This window comes from Taeniopygia guttata, chromosome 20, assembly GCF_048771995.1.
Source record: "Taeniopygia guttata chromosome 20, bTaeGut7.mat, whole genome shotgun sequence".
In the NCBI taxonomy this organism is placed as follows: Eukaryota; Metazoa; Chordata; class Aves; order Passeriformes; family Estrildidae; genus Taeniopygia; species Taeniopygia guttata.
In genome coordinates, this window is record NC_133045.1 from 9,546,192 (window position 1) to 9,568,714 (window position 22,523).

At 44.7% G+C, this 22,523-nt stretch overlaps 1 protein-coding gene across 12 annotated transcripts in view; it reads left to right on the forward strand.

Moving 5' to 3' along the window:
* The window catches only part of KCNQ2 (potassium voltage-gated channel subfamily Q member 2), a 72,931-nt gene extending 62,060 nt beyond the window's left edge, over positions 1-10,871 (forward strand). For all 12 annotated transcript variants that reach the window (XM_030288781.4, XM_041720238.2, XM_030288780.4 and 9 more), the window contains one exon: positions 352-10,871. In XM_030288781.4, the coding sequence (XP_030144641.4) occupies positions 352-1,056 (705 nt within the window). In that variant the 3' untranslated portion in view covers positions 1,057-10,871. The remainder of the gene's footprint in view (positions 1-351) is intronic.
* The last annotated feature ends 11,652 nt before the right edge of the window (positions 10,872-22,523 follow it).

Below are 22,523 nucleotides of genomic sequence, written 5' to 3' on the forward strand. Positions count from 1 at the left end.
CTCAGAAATCCCAATGGCCTTCTGAGCTCAGACAAGTGCAAAGAGCAAGAAGGAGCTGGGAGAAACAACTGTACTCCAGCTTTTCTAGAACTTGGTGCCTGTCACAAAGATTAGAGGAGCAATAAGGAAAATCCTGTAACAAGGGAAACCCTGTAAAAAGGTGGAGAATTAAAGTCTTCAGCACAGGATAATTAAATATTTACTTAAAGTTTAAGATGCTGTGGGTCACTGTAGGCAGAGGTGATCAATGAAACCCAGCCCCACACTTGTGCCTCAATGGAAGTTGCTCATACTCAGGATGTTAATGTGCCTCAGCCTGCACATAGTGCTGGAACTGTGGTGTTTTTGCAGGTTCAGTCCATGGAGAAAAAGCTGGACTTCCTGGTGAACATTTACATGCAGCGGATGGGCATCCCACCAACGGAGACAGAAGCTTACTTTGGGTCCAAAGAACCAGACCCAGCCCCTCCCTACCACAGCCCTGAAGACAGCAGGGAGCACATCGACAAGAACGGCTGCATCATCAAGATCATCAGGTCCACCAGCTCCATGGGTCAGAAGAACTTCTCTGCCCCACCAGCCCCAAGCAACGCCTGCCCGCCCTCCACGTCGTGCCAGCGGCAGAGCCACGGCTCCTCTCCCATCGGAGACCCCGGCTCGCTGGTCCGGATCCCACCTCCGCCCTCCCACGAGCGCTCCTTGTCCGCCTACAGCGGCGGGCACCGGGCGAGCGCGGAGTACCTGAGGAACGAAGACATTACAACCAAACACCACGAGAGTGCCATGAGAGACAGCGACACGTCCATCTCCATCCCCTCGGTGGACCACGAGGAACTGGAGCGCTCTTTCAGCGGCTTTAGCATCTCCCAGTCCAAAGAGAACTTGGACATCCTTAACAACGGTTGCTATGCAGCCGTGGCCAAAATCAGACCCTACATTGCAGAAGGGGAGTCAGATACCGACTCTGACCTCTGCACGCCCTGTGGTCCCCCCCCGAGGTCGGCCACGGGCGAGGGACCCTTCAGTGACATGGGCTGGTCAACCCCCCGGCAGTGAAGCCTCCCTGCAGCCGCCGAGCCACGTCCGAGCGCTGGCAGCTGCCCGCTCCAGCTGTCCTCGTGTCGAACTTCTCAAGGAGATTGACAGCTAAGGTTTTCCTCTTTCTAGGACACCCTTAGCTGGCAGATACTTTCTTGCAGCTTACTCTGGGGGGGAACAAGCAGGTCCGAGCCTGCATTTGTGGAAGAGTCACGGTGATGAGTGAACTGGAGCCGTGAAGTCCAGATTTCTTTCATACACTCTTTCTAAGATCATTAGGTGAAACTTCCATGGCGCAGAGTAGGCAATTTGCATTTCTTGGGAATCTTCAGAAGCGCAGGGCAGGAATAAATCACCCAGCCAGGTCTTTTGTAGATCTCATTAACTGGTGGCTGACAAGTGTTAGGTGGGAATTGCTATGTCATGGCAGGAGTTGACCACACCTTTAGGTGTTTTGGAGTCACAGACAGAATACATGCCTGTTTCTGGCTTAGGTTTCAGGGCATGTGTAATAATGAGGGGTTGTTACTCCATGGTTTCTCATTAGCTGTCAAGAAAGTGACATAATTCCAATATAATGCATGGAAAATCCCTAGCAGAGAGGGATGGTGGCTGGGATATTTCCATGAGCAGCAGATGTGGCCTTAAGTGGGACTTGTTGGGGTACTGCTCTAAACCAGAGCAGTTTGGAAATGATCTCATCTTGGGGAAAACTCAGAAATATGAGCTTGAGTGCAAGAAGAGGGGCAATCCAGAGGGCAGAGAAATAAGACAGAGAAGGAGGACGAGACACTGTGGGGATGGAGTTTTATATTTTAAACCATGCATTATATTTAATTATCTCTCCTTCTGCTGACAAGGGACTTGGGGGTGCTTTGAAAGCAAAGTCAAACCAAAGGCAACCTGTCTGGAGGGCTGCCATGATCCCAAGCCATTCTTGTGGCCAGCAGCGCTGCTGGGGAGGCACAGCCACCAGGCAAAGGGAGAGGGTGGACGTGCAGGATGCTGTGGTCCCTGCCTTGCTGTGAGTTAAGTGCTGAGCTCCATCTTCTGGAAGCCCTGTTGGTCAGAGTGGGCACTTTTCTTACAGTTTGCATTGTGCCTGAACACTTTATTGCACACACTATGCCCGTGAAAATCTTTCCTTTCTTCTCCTGCCCTGCCAAGAATGTCACCTCCACATTCTCGGGACATCCTTTGGTTTGTTTGGATCCCTCAAGCTGAGTTGAGAGGCGCTGCTTTGTTTCTTCATGGTCTTTCAGAAGCCTCTTGCCCGTGCTTGCCCGCAAGTTGTGCCAATCCCAGCCTGCTCCATTTCGTTATTGTGGAAGCATTTCTTCTTGGAAAGGTCATTGTGTCATTACCAGGAACCTCAGCAGCTCCTTCAGCTGGGGGAAGGCGAGGGGAAAAGTGATGATCCAAGTTTCTTTTGGGACCAAAACAAAGCCACAAAGTGATCCTTCACATGGATAAGTTGGTAGGGGTTTTTATTTGCAAGGGTGTGGATCAGGAGAAGTTTGGTTTGGGATCTGTTTCCAGGGCTGGGACACCATGGCTGGCATTGTGCCTCTGAACCTTGCTGTGCATCCACAGCCCAAATCCCACGTGTGTTTTCTGCTGTGATTTCAAGCCCTGTTCTTTACACATTTTCCCTGTGTCATATCAAGAGCCTGTTAAGGGTACTTAGGTGACAGCTTCATTTCTGTGTGGCCTTTGAGAGGTTGGACATTGATTTGCTTGATTTGAAGGGAGACTCACAGCCTTTTTTCTCTCCTCCTGTTTGCTTGACCACACACAGCAACCAGGGGAGACCCAGGATAATTTTGGCCTTAGGGAAGATGTGGGTGCAGTTTGACAACTTGCAGACAGGAAATAAAACCATTCTTTTGTGAGTGCCCAGGGCCGGCACACAGGTCTTACCAAGGAATGAGGAAGGGGGAAGTATCTTCACAACTTTTCCTGTTATTTTTCACCATTCAGGAGGGGAAAACCTTGTTATTATGGAGAAACTGGGCTTCCAGCCATGCTAGTTCCTTTCTTTCCCCTCATGAACCATGTTTTTGTTAACATCTCCAGTTTTTCCTTCTCTGTTTGTGCTCCAAAACTCCTTCTAGCTCCAGATTCCTTTGCGCAGAGTTAATGCAGCGATGCCCTTGACTTCCACACAGAGACAACTTTAAATGCCAAATGGCTGTAAATTGTGCAGATTTGCCTCTGGTGTGTTCCAAAATGAGATCCTTTCTGCTAGAACAAGAAGTGTCAGCAGGTCCTAAATCAAATGTGTGGCCTGGGCTTTCTACCGACCACAAGAATGGAAATTGCATTCGGTGAGGCAAAAATCGACATTTCTCCACCAGCTGCTCACTGCAAATTTTGTCCTAGTCAGAGATAACAAAGATTTATTCTCTTATTTGTTTGCAATTACTTTGCAAGGCCTGCTAGAAATTTGTCACAGAGGCTATGATATAGAGGCAGGAATGCCAGATGAGGATGAGGATAAGGATGATGCCATGCAGTCCTATTGCAGCACAGGTGCATGACTGGGCTTCAGTAAGAGAATCACAGATTCATCCATTCACAGAAGCACAGAATGGTTTGGGTAGAAAGGGACCTTAAAGCCCATTTTCAGGCATTGCATAGGAAAAACTGGGTTTTTCCTCTTCAACTTCCTGCACTGGAATCTATGAAGATCTTTTGACTTGTATCTTGAAAAGTTGTTGGATTTGTCCCGTAATCAGTGATTGCAAAATCTGGTTTTATACACATTTCACATAGAATTCACATAGAGTTTCTCTTTGAAGGGGTATGAGATATATTTTTCTGTGATGTCATATCAAAGAAATTCTGACACACCTCCATGCAGAACCATGCCATAAATCACCATTTCTCATTCATCCAGGCAAAACCCCATGGATTTGGGGGTTTACTTACACTAGAATTAGCTACAAATAATGCTCATTCTTTCCATGAAATTATTTAAGCCTGCATAAACAATGACAGGTCCTGCTTGTTGCTTATTGACATAAATAATTTCATTCTTGTCCTGAATCATAGTCCAACACTCTGTGGAAAGTCTTCCCTTCTAACCACTCAGCTCCCCCTTGTCTGTACCACACATTCCTGGTGGCAATCTCCCACAAGAAGTCTTAACCACCAGACTACAAGAAAATAAATCAGTTTTGGGTTGCTGATAAGGCAGTCCTGATGTGAAAGACCTTTAAAAAGGGAGGGCAGGCAAACTTTGCCCCTCTGCTGAGCCTCTCTTGGGCTACTCTTTGCTTCCCTCTTCCTCCCAAATGCTACTCCATATTTTTTTTGGAGGACAGAAGCAAGTTCTAGGCAAAGCCAAGTGTGGATGGAGGAGTCCAAAGAGAGCTGAAGATGTGAAAGCCGAATTTCCAACAGACTATTTTGAGCTGCTCCATGGCTGCCCATGCCCACACTGGGTTCTGTGCCCAGAGCCTGGTTCCAGGTGTGTCTGTGTTGAATGTGGAGCCATGGCCTTGGACCAGAGCCTGAGCTCTGCTCTCCAAGAAGCTTCTGGGCTTTTTTTCTTCCATAATCACGGTCTAGGTCTGGAAAGAAATCCTGCAATTGGCCCACCCACGGGATGGAGCAATGCCTGGGGCTGGGATATGAAGCCACAGTAAGTTTTTTGGTCCTTCAGGTGCAAGTGTGAGTTCAGGTGGTCTGAGGAGTTCTCTGAACAGGAGATGTTGCAAGGTAGCCTTTCATAATGTGACCCCGAGGCAAAGGAACAGCCATAAGTCAAATTTCCCAATATTTGGGAAGGGACTTTAATGTTACTCAAGTGCAGGTTTTGTATGTGAATTTCCTTGTTGACCCATTTTCTTAACAACAATTTTTAAAGCAAAAAAAAGTCAAGGAGCTTACCAAAACCAAACCTCTCATCCAGCTCAGAAAGCCATTCTATTTCTTTAGACAGACTATGTGATAGATCAGATTTTCTAAAAATGCATTTTGTTTCAAATACTGCTTAATAGGTCCAAATAAATTTTGCAGGTTCATTGCTATTTATGGATAAATAAGTATATTTTTACATTTTTAATTGATTTTTAAGATTTTAAATTATGTGAATTTTTAGAAAAAGTTTGTATAATCTACCTGAGAAGCCAGAGCATCACCTCAGATACAAATGCTCTCCTTCCAGATAATTGCCCAAGAGGAAAAATAAACACCTTCACTCATACTTTTCTGAAGAGGGAGCTACTGGAAACCTCATTTTCCCGATATTCTCAGACCACTGTGGTCACAGCAACATTATTGCTAAGACAAAAATATAAGTATTAAAAGAGAAACTGAAATTCCTAGGGAATTTACCCAAAGTTGTCCCATACAAAGACCCATAATAGTGAGTATTTTATTGGGAATGTTAAAAAGCCCAGGACCAGGATAAGGATTTCTATTTCTCCATCATGTGAATGCTCAGGCTGAGCAAACCCTGAGCCTCCAACCCTTTCTTCCCAACCCACAGCTGCACGTCCACATCCTCTCCATCCTCTCTCCATCACAGCTCAGCCTCTTCTGTTCTCATCAGCTTCCTTTTCCTGAGCCACAAACAAGGAAATCAGATACAAAAGCTCCTTCAGCTGCAGGTAGTATTGAGGAGAAGGCTGTGGGGAGGGCTGAGGGCAGCAGCCCCTCCGAGCCCTGCAGGGTCACTGCTGCTCAGAGGTGTAAAAGCAAACCCTTGCTTTTAGCACACAAACACCCCGACTTTTCTGCCTCACAGAGCAAAACCTGCCTGTGCAGGGGTGTGGATTCACTGTTTTTTTTAACACTAACAATAGGGTGGGTTTTTAATAATAAGGATAATACTACTGCATAGGAATCTTCTTTAGTATATCTTAGTGTTTGATGCCCCAGTGACACAATACTGCTTGCCTTACCTTAGTGTCTAGAGGGAGAGGGATCACACACCTTTTGATACACTATTAGTCACGCTTTGAATTTAGGTAGCAGTGGGAACCTTTTTAACTTATGAATGTGCTTTCTGGACTATCTCACTGACTGTACTCTCAATTTTGCCTGCTACTGCATGCAGCCTGAGATGAGTAGACAGCAATATGCTCCAGCTGTATCTGCACTCCCAGATTGCTGTAGTACCTGACAAGGTAACGTTGCCAAAAGCATCACTCTGGGGAGAGGCTGTGCTCCCAGGGAGCCGCCTCGCGGGGTGCTGCGGTGCTTCTGTAGGTAACACTGATATACCAAGTGTCTTTCATGCTGCAACTGGTCATCACCCATCCCTCTGATACAGCATGCACAGACTCCATTTCTACTGCTTGTGACTACGGGGTGAAAACCCCCATGTTTGTACCTCTGGGTCCTTCAAATGTGTAAATGGGGAGGAAAAAGATACCAATTGTGTTGGCTGTGTGTCACAACCTCCTTTCCCTCTGGATGCCTCTGAAAAAGAGCATCCAGGACAGCCCTTGCTGTGGGTTTGGAGGAGCAGGCAGTGCCAAGGATGGAGGCCTGGTCTTCATTTCAAAGATGCCATTTGAACCCACGTGTGTGGGACCTGCCATATGTCTGGTTTAATTCCCACAGGATTCTCTCACCTGCCTCCAGCCCTGGGGTGCCATGTGCTTTTGTGCCTGCAGCACAGCTCGAGGTGCAGGGGAGAAGGTGACTTCCAAACCTTGGAAGCCACTCTTTGGAAATTCCACCCACCCTTTCCTACAGCCTCGGTGGTCTCGGGCACTCTGCAACTGTGCCATAACCATTCCTCATGGAAGCATCTCTCACTCGCCTTACAAAGTGGCACTGAGCTACATTTTCATCTCCATTAATATTTTGCCAGTGCTCTCCCCACTGCAATACCAGCCTGTCATGAGGCGTTCAGGGTTTGCCCATCTTGCTGGTGTTTGCAGTCCCTCATATCTCTTGGCACTGCTGCCATGACTGGGTTTGACCCTGGCCCCATATCCTCCCCTTCCTATTTACCAGGGAAGCTGTAATGCCAGAATTCTGCTCTGAGACTCGGCCTGGCATCACCAGATGCACCAGAGAGCCTTTGTGTTTTGTTAACATGACAGTTTTGCTTTATATTGGCCATTTATTTGCTTCCTCATTGAGCCACTGTGGCCTCAACACATCCCTGGTTTGGTCTGCTGGAGCTTTTCCATACGGGGATGGGGTCTGTGCTGTCTCTCTGAGCCCTGTGAGGGTTTATCCCCGTGGCTTTAGCTGATTAAAGTGACACAGGGATGAGGTCTGGCTCAAGTTTTCCTGTCCAGGTGAATATTTCTGAGGAGAGCTCACAGGCTCTACCAGTGTAGATGGTTTTGCTCCCTGAAGCAAGAGCTGATTTCAAGACCCTTGTCCCTTTGGCAACCCACAATGTGGCTGTGCATGCCAGGCTCCAGCTCGGTAATGGGGAGAGCTGGAAAGCAGCTGGTCCAAGCTGTGCTGTTTCCAAAGCTGCCAATGAACCTGGAAGCATTGTGCCCTCTCCTAATTCCTGTAAATACAGCTGCAGGTGGATTGTTCAAGCAGCATCTGTTTGCCTGGTTCTGAGAAACCACAAGGCTTTTCAAAGCTCAGTGCCAAGCCCAGGCTGGATTTCACCTGCAGCTATGCCTATAATTTTAGGGCAGGGTTAATGATTTCATAGAAGCCATGCCAGAGCCTCCAGTTTGGATGGTTCTGACCCCAAAACAAGGCTGAATGTCACGCTGCCAGCAAAGCCTCTGCTGGAATTTCAGCTCCATTTGACAGTGATGACTGTGGACGTGGAGAGATGCTCTCTCCTTCCTACTCCACACAAGAAAAGCTCAGCACAAGCCTTGCAAGCCACAATGGGAAAATACCTCCTTATTTTAACATGCTATGGGCACCTCTTTAAAGCAAAAGCAGCATTTCACAGTAATTGCTTAAACTTGACCAACACAATGGCCATGACCCAGTGTTTTCCATATGCAGTGATGCCCATGAAAAGGATTGATCACAGATTTGGATGTGGAGGTCTTGGTTCTTCAGCCTCTCCACAGACACCATGTTTAGCCTTGCTGAGAACCTGAGGACAAGTCATCAAGGCTGGTGACAGGTCTTTTCTGTCCTGCCTGCTTATTCACACTGGTCCAGTATCTTCCCTGGAGTTGGAGTTACCCCATGCTCCTGTCAGCAGAGAGGATGGAAACCTTTCTTTGTTGGTTACTCTTCCCTCCCCCAAAAAACACTAAAATTTGAAGTTTCTTCACTTTTTCTCAAAAAAATTCACGCACAGTGTAGAATACCTGAGACTTTCAGGAACACCAAGGCAAAAGAAGATATAGCTGAAAAATGACAGAGATTTTGTTATTTTAAATCAAGAGCAGATTTTAAACATAGCTGCAGTTGCTGCGTGGTGTATCAAATGCTTTAGGAGATTCAATAAATTATTCTTATAAATGTTTTATTCTTTTATCAGTAATTCATATAGGTGGGTGCCACTGTTCTTATACAGCGACAACACTCCACACTAAAACTATATTCCTGTTTCTCCAATATAGACACTGTATTTATGAAATTTATCTCGCTTGGTGTCACTTTGGCACATTATCCACATGTACTGCACACAGATTGCACATTACATGCCACGTGCTGATAGGTATCTCTACATGTAATTAACCTATGTGTGTTGAAGAGACACCAAAGTGTCACCTGCCTGGTTTGTGACGTGACTCAACATAACTGGGAAAAGGGAAAAAATGAACATCCTGTTTTGTTAAGAAATTCACTGCATTTGAATGCTTCTTTAAACAGATTTTATCAGGAAGCTAAAATACGAGATTGTGATGTTAACTAAAAAATACCTGAACAAAACGAACACACACAGCCCATAAATACTTAACAACTACTGTATTCCTATATATTCTTCATTGCTATTCATCTGAACTGTAAATTCTGTACAGATTGAATGAAGCTCACAGTTTATCTTTGTCATAACCTGTAAGATAAAAGGACAACACAACTTTGGCTGCAGAAGCATGTGCATGTGGTTCGAGTACATGCACCACGTGTGGCTGTATGTACATGTGGGTATGAACACGTGTGCACACGTGTTCTTTATCAAAACAGATAAAGCTGCATCTGAGATGCACAGGGGGAAGAAAAGTTCTGTTTTGGAGGTGAGACAGTGGGTAAAATAAAACCAAATTACTTTTCCAATAATTTGTCTCGGTCAAAAAGGAAGATTTGCAGAGGGGATCGGTGTGTGACTGCCATCCCAAGGAGAATTCCCATTTCTGAAGGTAGCACAGGCCATGCAGCAGAGCCATGCAGTTCTTTGAGTGATAATTTCTTTGGCTTCCTTTCAAACAAACAAATATAAGAGTGGCCAGTGCCAACTTCAAGTCCAAAAAGCCCATTCCTAAGATGTGTGGCCAAGCAGTTGTCCTGTGCCTTTGGAGATCCAAGGGCAAAGTCTTTACGTGCTGTGCCAGGGTGTCCCACGGCAGCGGCGCTGACTGAGGGCAGTGCCAGGGTCTCCCACAAACCTACTGCCCAAGCAGAGGATCCCAATGCCCCATGGGTCTTACCTTTGCCTATATTTAAAAAGCCCCTAGGTAAGAGATGTTTAAGAAAATAAATATTAAAAGCCCATGTTTGATCTTAGAGTTATGGAAGAAAGGACCATGTTATAACCAATAAATCTGATTTTCCAAGGAGGTCAGCCCATAGACTCCAATAGCCCCTACTCAGAGATTTCACCAGCCTCACCAAATGAATCATCCTCTAGCACTGAATTTTGCCAATATTTTCACAGATACAAGATTTATATTGGCTAGAGCTTACCCTTCAGTGTTTAATCTAAATAAACAAAGGCATGAAGAGGTAACTTTTCTGGTTTAATATAGCTGGATGCCTTGAATAAATAGTGATCAAATTTTTGCATTGGCCTGAAATTCATCTCTGGGTCCAAAGTTCTCAGCTGCAAGAGCTGCTTCAGCCCAAAATAGGTTACTGAGCAAAGGGTACATCCATTGCTGGAGTGTGTGCCGCTTCCCTGAGACACCTTGACACTACCATGGCTTACAACAGCACCTGGCTCATTTGGCCTTACCTGGGCTAAAAATGGTTCATGTTTTTGTCCTGACAGTGAGAGCTGAGAGGTGAATTTCCCACCAGGAAGCTCCGGGGCTGGCTGAGCCGGGAAGTTTGGTTGTCCTTTAGAAAGCAAAGACAGCTGCTGCTTTGCTTCCTTTCATTTGCTCTGTTGCCTTGGCTTTCTTGCACTTTCGTTTCATCTCCAAAGAATCTCTCATAATGCCTTTGGTACTTATGTACAATTTGAAAACATTTTGTATGTATGGAATGACACACACTTTTCTCCTGTAAAATAGCAATCGGATTTTCTTTTCTCTCTTCTTTTTTTTTTTTTTTTTTCCTTTTTTTTTCTGTTGGTGAATGTGTAATTTCCTCTGTACATTTCAATCATGACTTTGTGCAATGTACATTTTATAGGGACAGGTGCCAAGGGAATGACCTGTAGTTTTCCTAAGGGACTTGCTGGAAGCTGACAGACAGTCATACATGGTTTTACATGAGCACCGTGGAAAAGCAACATAGCCCAGACTTTGACACTGAAGCACTGAGCGTGGGTCAGCTTGTACCTTCACAGGAATGACTGTGGCAGCTGCAAAACTCTTTATGTGTGGTGTGAAAACCAACAGCGACGGTTGCGACCGGAAGGGAAATGGAGGAAAATTAAATAATCACAATCATTAATTTAAGCCTCGAAGCATCAGAATGGAAAATTTGCATTCAGTAAAAATACCAGAGATTTAACCTTCATGAGATGAAATACACATTTATTTTTCTTTGCACTTCTTCTGTTCTCTTTCTTTCTTTATTTACGGGGATTTCTTGGTACTTTGGGGATGTATTTAATGAAGAGAAGAGAAACGGGGAGCAGAGTTCCTGACATTAAACCTCCACACATTTTCATTTCCAATGTGAGAATATATTTTTCTTTCTGATGCATAAAATCAAGCTCAAAAATCTCAAATGGCCTTAGTTACAAGGACACTGCCCTTCAGAGTCCTTTAACAATATTGACTCTCTTAAGGTTCAACATCAACCACATCCTGACAGACAAAAGATGGTCACTGAAGCCTTTCATTTCACCCCTCTGCCAGCTCCTTATCACCCTGCTAAAAATGGAGCCTGGTGTCATCAAGGTGGGCTCAGAGCCAGAAATGGCACTGGCAAGGGAGTTACCCATGAGTTACTCTGCTTACCAGGCATCAGCCCTTAATCAAAAAAGCTGGATTTTGGAGCACTGTCTAGGAGTGAAGTGGATTGACTGACAGCATTTCCTGTAGTGATCTTGGCTGAAAAAACAGCAGTTCCATTTTGTAAGCGAAAAGGAAAAAGTAAAATCCCTTCCTCCATGCTGATATTTTATTTCTAGAATGATGTAGCATGAGAATCTGGCTGATCCAGGGCCTGGGTTTTAGAAAGTCTGCCAGTCATTTGGGCAAGGCAGTGACAGAGGCTTGGCAGAATGAGCAGCGTGCCCAGGCACAGCAGCCCCTGCTTGTGCCAGAGGCTTTGGCTCGAAGCCTTCAGCAGCTCCATCCTCCCAGAGCTGTTAGATGAGTCCAGGTGTGAGCATTTCCCAGTGGATACAGCCCTGAGCGGGCTTCAATAGCATCATTATATTTTATCCTATTAGCTTTCACACCAGTGAGATAAACAGGAAAATTCTCAGCCTGCTGAGGCATATTCCCCAGTTGTCTGCACAGGATTATGAGCTGCATCCAAACACTGTCCTGCTGCATCCCACAGGGATTCTGGTGCAGCCAGACGTGGCACCTGCTGTGCCAGAGCAGAGCTGCCACCTGCAGCCTTTTCTCACACAGCCAAGCCAAGAGAGGAGACCAGCAGGAGGAGGCATTGCTTTTCCTTGGCCTCTTGCTAGTCTGGAAAAATCAGGAAGGCCCTTTCCATCCAGCAGAAATAAATATTGGAGTCTTAGAACAAAATTATATGAATACAAACATTTATATACCTTAGGAGAACAGCTGCTATCATAGGAACACATCTGTCTCCTCACAGATAAAGCTCCTCAAGGGAAACTGATTTTTATTTGAAGTGTTTGCCCTCTGTTGTTCAGCTCTTGGCCCATCAGGATGCGGGGAGATGGGTCCCAGGGAGCTGTGACAGAAAACTTCAGTAACTCAGCAATGATCCCATGCAACTTCACAGCTCCCCAGCTCTAATTAATTTCAGAATTTAGGTAAAAGTGGTTTTTCCAAATTAGCCCAGTTGTTTGGAATTGTATATACAGTGAGAGAGTCTGAAGTCCTGCAGGATGAACTTATTGCCAAAAACTCTGCTGTGCTCTGCTCCTAAGCAGAATCCTAGTCTGGGTTTTTTTTTTTTTTGGTTTTTTTTTTTGTTGGTTTTTTTTTTTTTTGTTTTTTTGCCTTGTTTGCTGATTAATTAAACCATTTACTCTCCTGGAAAATTAAAGGAACGTTTCTCCCTTATTCACTGGAGGTAAGCAGATGTTGCAAGATTAAGAAGCAGTTTGTAAAACTACAGTCCTGCTTTTGGGCACTGAGTTTAAGATACCCAAACCTGACACTTTTCAGTCCAAGATGAAAAAAAAAGCCAACCCCAGCTTTTGGTCCTGATAATACCTGACTCCAGCATTTTGATTTCAAGCTCAAGGTGGGCAGAAACCTTTTTCCTTTAAGAAGCTGTGCAATAACTCAGTGGCAGAACAGTGAATGAAATCTCTCTGATCCATTAAACGCTACTCCAGTTCTGCTCTGGGGTATAATTTACCCTTATTACTTTCTTGGCAGCTGTTTCCTGTTTCCTGATGAAATCCTGTTTCCATCAATAGTAACTTAATGGTGGTTTTGGGCATAAAGTGTCTTTCTGGAAAGAGAAACCATTTTCAGCAAGGTGGTCACTCTCTTTATACAAGGAAGTTAATAATATATAGTCAAAGAGAAAGGCAGAAGAAATTGAAGTGGAAGAAAAGTGCATGGGACACACTCAAAATGATTATGTAATTTGGCATGAATAAGGGATTTGCTGAATAACAGAACATGAGACTATTTATACAAAACTCATGAACAATTTTTTTTTTATCTCCTTCCTCTTGAAGGTCTATTAGCAAGAGACAAGTCAGAGATGGAAGGAGGAGGTTTTGGACACACCTAAAAAGATGATAAGATTATTCTTCACACCATGGTTGTTAAATAAATTTTTAAAAATGTCCCTGAGCTCCTCTTTTCACTTTGGATTTCAGAGATTTCTTAGCTTCAGTTGAGCCAGTCTCAAACATTCCCTCATCACCAGATCTATAAATTACATATTTCCCAATGATTTATTGAACAAGTGTTCTAAGAGGCACTGACACACTTCATCTCTCCAATTTTCTAATATCAAAAATGAGTGGAGATTTGGTGTGAGAGTTTTGTTATCCTGGCACATCTTTAATTTTTGTAGCTTTCTGCTCAATTCCTTTTTGAGCAAAAAAGCAGTGCAAGAGTTTGGGACTAGTTCTCCAAACTGAATAAAAACCACAGTTGCTGTGCCTTTTCAGGTCCTGATTTCATCTTAAAGGCTAAATGCTAAAATATTATTTAATAGTTGGCCTTTTCCTGACTCAGCTGAAGTTTTTACTGAAATCAGAGTATGAAGAAGCCAGTGGATATAAACCAATGAGTGTACCTTTAATTGAGTGGTTAAACCAAACAGCAGCAAGGCACAAGAGATGAACTGGGAGAACTGGTGCAATCCCATCTGCTCCTTATCAGTGAAGCACCATTAGGGCAGGTCCTGGAGTGGCTCCAAGCTGAAATTTCCCCTCCAGCCCATCCTGCAGAAAAGCTGGAGCTGCTCTCCAGGGGGAGGGGGGTGAGCAGAGCTCCATGGAGCTGGACCCTAGAGGGCAGAAGGAACTTCTGCTGAGCTGGAAACCCACCCGGGGCTGCTCAGCATCCCCTCGGTGGAGCAGCCTCAATCCCTCCCTGCTCCAGCTGAGCTCCTGCTCCTGCAGAGCCCACATTCCCCACAGCCCAGCACCAACCCCACAAACACAGCGAGGACTTCCAGGGAAGCATCACAACCAGCCACCTCAGAGCTGCTTTTCTGGGGAGAAGCAGGAGATTGCTCCCAGAATTGAGTGTACACACAGACTGCACCCCAAACCACCTTGGTGGCTCCAAGCATCTGGATTTCATTTCTCCAAAATAAGAGAAGAAAGCAGACATATCTGGGGTCTTCCTTGATTTAACAAGTTCCCCTTAGGATGTCTCACTCTTGTTTTTTCCAGAGTGGTAACAGCACCGTTGGCAAAAATAAAGGCTTTCAGTGAAAGTGGGCTCCTAAATGGGGTAAAACATGTTTGCTTGTAAGGAATGGGGTGCTCTGTGAAGTGGGAAAAACTACTGTGTGGGAAGAACCAGAGACAGGAATATTAATGTTTCCTGGCCTCTTGCCTTTTAAGCTGAGGATGGGAGGAGAAGAAACATTATTTAGGTTTTATTACATGATTTATTGATAGCATAGAATATATTATTCAAAGCTTCTTTCTCATCTGAGGTCTGCAGGCTTTTTGTTCACCATGGCAGGAAGGGTTGGGGTGGGCGGAGAGCCTGTCTTGTTTTCCCCATCTCAGCCACATCCCTGCGAGTATTTCCATGGTAAAAGAAGGAATTTTAGATTAAAATCCTGTGAAAAAGCAGCATCGTTGGTGTGGCAGGCTGTGCAGCCACGGGCCTCTCCCCAGCAGAGGGTGCAGGAGCTTTATTTCCAGAGTCGCCCTCTCATCGCATGTTTAATTTGAGATATTTGTCAATGCAGCCTTGGGAAGCTGACCCTGAGTTCTGTCACCTGCATCGTGTCCTGCAGGTTACAGAGACTCAGCTCATCTCTATCCACGGGTTTGTGCTGTGAGAAGGGAAGGAGCTCCCACACGGGTTGGGTGTGTTTCAGCTGCAGGGATAACTGTGCTTTCTCCCCATCCTGCACCATTGCAGCTGTCCTGTGTGCAGCAGAGCTATTTAGCTAATGGACACACGCTTCTTGGAAGATGTATGGCCCTTTGTAAAGCCCTGCTATGATTACTCTGCATTACTCATAAAAGGCAAAGGTGCCATTCATCTTCCACCGCAGCCTGGAAGCCTTTGGGACCAGCTGAAAAGTTGATTTACTCCATCCTTTCCTAATGAAGAGAGGGTGGGGAGGCTGAAGCCAGCCTTCGAAGGAGATGCTCTGTGATGGATTTTGATAGGGAGGGTGCTCGATAGAGAAATGGGGTGGCTGAGGGAGGAATAAAGGCAGATTGTCTGCAAATCAAATTTCTGCAGCTACAAAGTGGGTGAGGTGGTGTTATACAAAATGCAAAAAAAAAGCTGCTTTCATGGGCTGGAGTTTAGCAAATGTGGGATAAACACCAGTGGTTCTGCAGAAATATGAGCTCTTCAGGAATCCCATTCCCCCACAGCATCCCAAACTGTTTAGAGCAACCTGTGCACTCACATGGAGGCTTTGGGACACACAGGGACAGGGTGAAAGCTCCTGCTGCTGTCCAGTGTCTGAGGATTAGCTCAGAGGAGGCACAAAAAAAACCCCCAATATCACCAGCACAAAGTTCAGCAGCATTTGAAAATATTATCTGCCATATTATGGGGTTGTGTAGGAGTAAATCTTAAACAGGCTTTTCACCACATTGCCTGCAAAATGGGAATTTTGATCAAAGTGATTGAATATCAAAGTTGCATCTCAATCATCACAGGTGAATGAGGACCTGGAAAAACAAAAAAGCAAGCAAGGAACTTTTAAATTCCTTTAATTTACAGGATTTCCAGTTCCCAGGAACCACAAGTACCAATGGATGGGATAAAAGCTTAGTCCTGTGCTGTGCAAAGAGACAATTCCTTTAAAGTGTCAGTGGATGGATGTGCCAGGTGCTGATCTTTATTCAGCATTCACCCTCTTGCTGTACAAGGAAGAAATGAGAGTCATTGAAAGGAAGGATCCAGCTGAAGAATGAAAGAGAAGCCAACCTTGGCTTGCAGTGATAAATCCTGCTCCTTAACACAGCAGTGCTGCAGAGCCTCTTGTTCTTGAAAAGGTTTGATTCCCAAAGCCTGTTTTCTCCTTCAGTCTTCACAGATATTGATCTGTATGAAAATGGATTTTAGAAGAAGGAGTGAGAAAACAGCCCCATGACCTCCACATTTTTTCAGCAGTCAGAGTCAGTTGAAAAATATCTTGATTATAGATTGGCAATTTTCTCAGGCTGGGCAGCTGATGTAGGCAGGAGAGGCAGCAGAATTTGTCGCTCTATTCTGAATAAAGATTTATTCCAGTGGGGATTTTGTCCATTTCAGCCCTTCTGAAGCAGAGTCCAGGTAAGTGGTTTTGTGAACACTGTTCTCATTGGCTGCTGGTCAAAGGGTGCAGCTCCACCAGAGCTGTTGGTGTTTATGAGAGAGCTGGTGAGGGCCTCATCACCCCCACCCAGATGTGCTCCTCTCATCCACAGCCTGTGGGATTCCCAGCATCCCTCCCAGGAGCCACACATCTGGGCTCCAGTGTCACCTGTGACTTGTGGACGTTCCCAAGTATAGTTTTTGGACATGAAACAAGCACACAGAAGCCTGGTAAGTTCAAAGGAGAAAAAGAGGGTGTTTTATTCAAACATCTGTTTTTATAGAATTCCAGAGGTGATTGTGGATTGGAGGATGGAATTGCCACCTCTCCAACCACACTGGTCAAACCAACAGTCCCTTAATTCTCTCCTCCCACAAAGAAGAATGCAAAACAATCATTATTTACATGAACAGTAAATGAGAACTCTAGTAGAAATATGTAAACATTATCAGAAGGCTAAAGAAGTTTTATAAGAACTTTAAAGCTTTCAAAAGAACTACAAAAGAAAACTTAGCACTTTTAAAAATCAGGACAACACCCAAGCACTGCTCACATCCCACTAATAAAGAAATTACATCCTTCTTAGGCAGTGGGGCATGCAGGGAATCACAGGACAAGGGCAAGGACAGCAACTTCAGTGGCCATGACTGAGCATAAACAGAGTTTTGGATTCCTACAGTGAAGGCATCTGATAAAGCCAGACCCTCCTGAAAGCAACACACAGAGCTTTGCTCACGTGGTTTTGGAAAAAGTCTTGAAACTTTTTCTGTTAATGGGTGTTATGTATTAGTATGAGGTCAGAGAAGTTTCCAGGCATCTCAGAGACGTGCTGGCAGATGGGTTTGCTGCCTGATTTCTGGAAATCCTAGCTCTTGTGGGTCCTTGCAGTGTAGTTTTCGTTGTTGTGCAAGGTATGATTTTTGCTAAGAAAAAGAAGAATAAAAAAGAGCAACTTCTACAGAAGAAAAGAGAGGTTCTGTTCTCTTGCCTTTGGCTAAAGTATCTGCAGTAAATGTTAGCCAAATAAAAGGAAAAAACAAGTTTTGTTTTTCATGGACATGTGGACAGAGAGCCAGAGGGCTTTTGAAGAAAGCTCCAAACTGGCCCTGACCTCTCTCTCCTGGGCAGAGATTTCCCCTTACTTGGAGATTTTTATGAGGATCTGTTCTCTTCTCAAGGATTTTTAAAAGCATTTTAAAACATCATGAGTTCCCTGTTTGGAGACCAAAAGCCAATATAAAAGCACCACAGTCTGCTTTTCAACATCTCCAGTGTTCTCTCACTCTCTGGAGCAGTAAAGCCAGGCATAGAAAATAAATAAATATCTTAAATATTTGCTAGTCCTAAAACCTCCAGCCACCAGCTTTATGCACAGTTCAGGCAACTTTTCTTGGGGTCTGCACAGGGACAACCAGTGAAAGATTTGCTCTGCTGGAGACATTCATTAATCCCCCATGGAGAAGACACAGAGAAGCTCTGAAAGCTTCTTCAGATGGTGAGAGCCCCCAGTTTTTGCTTTCTGTAGAGCTGCAGATGCAGAGTCCTGCCCAATTCCTGTCATGCCACTATTTGCTGAGTGAATTAAAAGTCTGTGCTTATCACGGGCACACAAAACAAGCGTTATCTCTATAATTAGACTGTTAAAACCACAGCCCAAGCTACAAATTCTCAAGATAATAAAATAGTTCATTAGCATAAGTCCATCAAGAGAAGATTTTTTAAATAATTGGTTTAGACTTTGAGCTTACATCTGCTCTGATTATTAGCTCTTGGACACTTCGGTTTTAATTGGACAATTTAAAGAAAATGTTATCCAGTGCCTCTGGTCTTCCTTCAACAAAAAATTTTTTTTTAAAGAAGAGTTCAGTGAAAGTTTCCCTCTCTGTAGAGAAATGTGTGTGGGTAAAACAGTCTGTAATAACAGCAGTTACTGCTATTCTTAACTGTAATCGTGGCCAGGGCCCAAAATTAAAAGAAAGTGAAACTTGGTAGTATTTTCAAAAGGATTAATTCCCATCCTCTAGATCTGAGCACAGTGCCCTGGAGGAACCAAGCATCTTGCAAATCACAGTTTCTTCAGGTGCTGGAGGTGCTGTTCCACCTGGGGTTGTGTATTTCCAAGTGACTCAGAGGCATTTTTGGGGGGTCCCAGCCCAGGAGCTGTGCAGCTGCCTGCCCCAGTGGGCTGTGCTGGCAGAAAACCCATGACAGTCTGCAGAGCCAGGGGCAGAGAGACACAGGGAGCTGCTAGAAGCTAGTGAGCTGCCCATGAAGTTTTCTGTTTCAGAGAATGGATCACATGCACAGAACGCCAATTTAGAGAGACAGAAATACACAGCAGATGGAAGAGACCTGTTTGTGCCAGAGCAAAACTTGGCAAGGGGTGGCTGAAGCTGTTGAGGTAACACCAGCTTCTGTTTCCTTGGAAAGCCCTGTGAAATTTTCTTTTGAACCTGAAATCTGGTTTAAAAAAAAAAAAAAAAAAAAAAAAAAAAAAAAGAAAAATAGTGAGCAAACCAGATTTTACAGCACACGAGGGAGAGATATCAGGTCACAGGCTGAGACAGGACCCTTGAATCTTCCCCTTCCAGAACAATGCCAATCTTGGCCCATCCCTGGTGCCCTGGTGCTTCTCCTCCTGTTTTTCAAACTCCAGCCTTCAGCATTGCCAGATAGCAGATATCCTGTTCTGCTACTGCTGTTCAGCAAGTTTGTATCATGTTCTCAAATCATCCTCCCACTGCCTCCAGAAGCTTGGACCATCTTCTCCCCAGTTCTGCTGCTGCAATCCCACTGTGGGACCCCCCATCCTCCCAGGCTTCCCATAAAGGTCCCTCACAGGAGCTCTCCCAGGTCACTGCTCCCATGGAAATGTTAGAGAACCTGTCCAGGCATCTTTTCCCCTTCCAGCCCAGATTTCTGGAAATAGCAGCCTGCCCACATTTGGATAACTTGCCTGATATGAGGCAGACGAAGCCTCTAGAACTCTTTCCCTGACATTCAGAGCTGCTATTTTTTAATGCAAACTGTTGCCTTGGTATTTGCATTTGAAATGGGTTTGCATTTCTTTAACTCTGGTGCCGCCCCCTCGGCAGCAGGAGAGACTCTGTAGTTTAACAGAAGCATTTGAGGCACCAGCTTGTCCCTGAGACCTTTGCTCGTGTCCCCAAGACGTGCAGTCCTTGAAACACCTCACTAACAGGACGCTGCTGCCCTTGGCACTGCCAAGGATCATCCCAACAGGCAAACCCCAGTCCTCCTAAACCAGTGGGAAAAGGACCAGTTCTGGCACATTGTGTATTCCAATCTCTCATTTCTTTTCTTCATGATTTCATGACTTAGAAGCTGTAATCAAACCATTTTGTTTTCTCAAAGAACAGCTAGTCATCCAGCATGGATAAGCTTCTGTGGAACATTATATCCTACAGGAAGAATAAGATGTAGTATGGATGACAAAACAGTTAAAACCTCCTTTTCCTGGAAGCAGAACACCCTGAATATAAAGCAGAAATGAAAGATGATGCATTGGGTCTTCTTCATATCAAGTGTTTCCTGAATATTTTAAAATTTGAAATTCTAATCAAATTATTGTCAGGTAAGGGAGGGTGGGTGCTACTGCCAGGTAAAAATATATTTTTTCTGAACACTTGTATATACCTTTTGGCAGTTGAGGTTAAGATTGGTTGAAGTCTAGTGGGAAAAATATGGGGTCACACAGACTTAAGTGTGAATATCCTGGGCTGTGAAATTTCCAAAAGGGACAGCGTATCTCTGGAATTTTGTACACCAATTGCTTGAAAGCAGAATTTTGCTTCAATGTGGAAGGATTTGATTGCACAGAGCCTACCATGCTTGCTCTAGTATGAGGACAGATTAGAGAGACTGAAAGTTAAAGGGGTATTTCATCACTCTCTTTTTAAGGGGTGCTCACTGCAATCACTCATCCCAGCCATCAGATCTACAAAGCTGCACAGAACCTCACATAAAAAAATGCTGGGATCAACACCAAGTTTTCAGTGTGGGTGTTCAGCGCAGATTGGAAGAGAAGTGAGCTGATTGAGTGCCAAGTGTGAGCACATTTCTCAGGAGAATGAATCAATTCCAATACACTCAAGGGGAAGGAATTTCATGCTTTGGTAACTTTTCCTGACAGTGTAATTCATATGGGCCCTACCTGTGTAAGTGCTGATCTGAGTGTTTTTCCTGAGGAAATCTCAGCTTATTTTCCCCCTGTGACACCATGAAGGGCTGTAAGCTGGAGGAACCCCTGGGTGCCTCCTGCTCCATCCCCCTCCCCAGGCATGGAGGACATTGGTGTTAGACCCAGCTTTGAAGCCAGACTAGCCTGCTCAGGCCATTTTGCAATCCATTTTTGAATGTCTCCAGAGATGGACACATCACAGGCTCCATAGGAAACCTGCAGGGGAAGCCTGAAGCTGAACAGCAGAAGGGTTGACACAATTTTGTCTCTGCTGATGACCCAGTGGTGGGCTGCTCTTATCAAAATAGAGTCCTTATCAAAATAGAGACAGCACTCAGTTATCTAAACCCAACAGACACACAAACAAGTGCTACACTTGTGCAGTTTCTCTGCCAAATCATATAAGCACATAATCAAATGAAATCAAGTCATGACATGACAAGCTTCAGCTCAGCAGAAGAGAAAAGAAAACCTTGTCCATGCTTTCATTCCTTTAGATGGTGAAATGTATTTGCTTAAAATTCCTCATTAAATCAGTCTAACTTGGACAAATTACCTGGCCAAATTACCAAATTACTTGGGAGGCCATGCTGATGTGGATTATGGAAACAAACTGCAGAGCTCCCCTCTGTCCTTCCCATTTCATCACTGCCTTACAGGAGATTAAACACCAGGGACGTTTCTTCCAATGCAATTCAGACATGAATCTCAGGGGACATAAGTTTATTCACTCAACTTCCCTGCTTTAAAACTGGTGAGATTCATCATGTGCTGACGCGCTGACTTCATGAGTAATCTCCAGATCATGGCAGTGGTGGCTGGAGAGTGCTCCTGGAAGCCTCTAATCCAACCTCCAGCTTGAAGCAGGGCTAATGCCAGCACTTGATCAAGCCAGACATGGCCAGAAATGCCTGACCTAGTGGATTTTATCCCTGCCCTTCACTCTGTCCTATTTTCCCCTATTTTTCTCACTCAGTTAGTATTTCTATTATTCTGTCTCCAAGAACACCCAACTGCCATCATGCACCACTGTGCACAAAGATGCACAGATACAAAATGGATGTGATTTGTCTGAAAACTGTCGAACTAAGCAAGAAACAGCAGTGTCTTTATTTTGCAGTTGGAGACACACAGAGGTGCAGATCTGCCTTAGGGCACGTGAAGGGCAGAAGGACACAAGAAGAAAGAATACTGTGACAAGGAGGGCCTGAGTTTGTGTCTCAGGGTGCAGACACAGGCAGGCTGGTGGGTTTGATGGATGGGGAGTGAGAACAGCAGTGTCAAGAACTCAGTAAATTGATGCCTGGAACAAACTGGCTTTTCAGAGTTCAAAATCACAGAATCACAGAATGGCTTGGGTCTGAAGGGATCCTAAAGCTCATGTCATTCCACTCCCTTGCCATGGGCAGGGACAACTTCCACTATCCCAAACTGCTCCAAGTCCCATCCAACCTGGACTTAAACACTTCCAGAGATGGGGCAATACAAGACTCATTTCTTGCTGTTTTTTTTTATTTTCTAGACCCCACCCCAAATTTTATCCAATGCATGAAAATCCCATTTGCCTCCTAATCATTTCCCTCAGGAGGGGCACCTCTTGCTGATCTTCAGAGCTCTGTCATCTTGCAGCAGCTCATGATTTACTCCCCAAGAGCACCTCACAATTAGAGGTTGCAGGACCTGGGCCTGTAATCCATTCTGGGAAAGGAATCCATCTTCATTAACTCTGGAAGCAGTCATGTGCATCCAAAGTCCTACATTAATAATAACTGGTCCCATACTTGATTAAAATGGGGGCACGAGTCCAACTCTCATTAAAAGCAAAGGTCCAAATCCCATAAACATTCCTGGTGCCTTAATTACAATAGAACAAAGA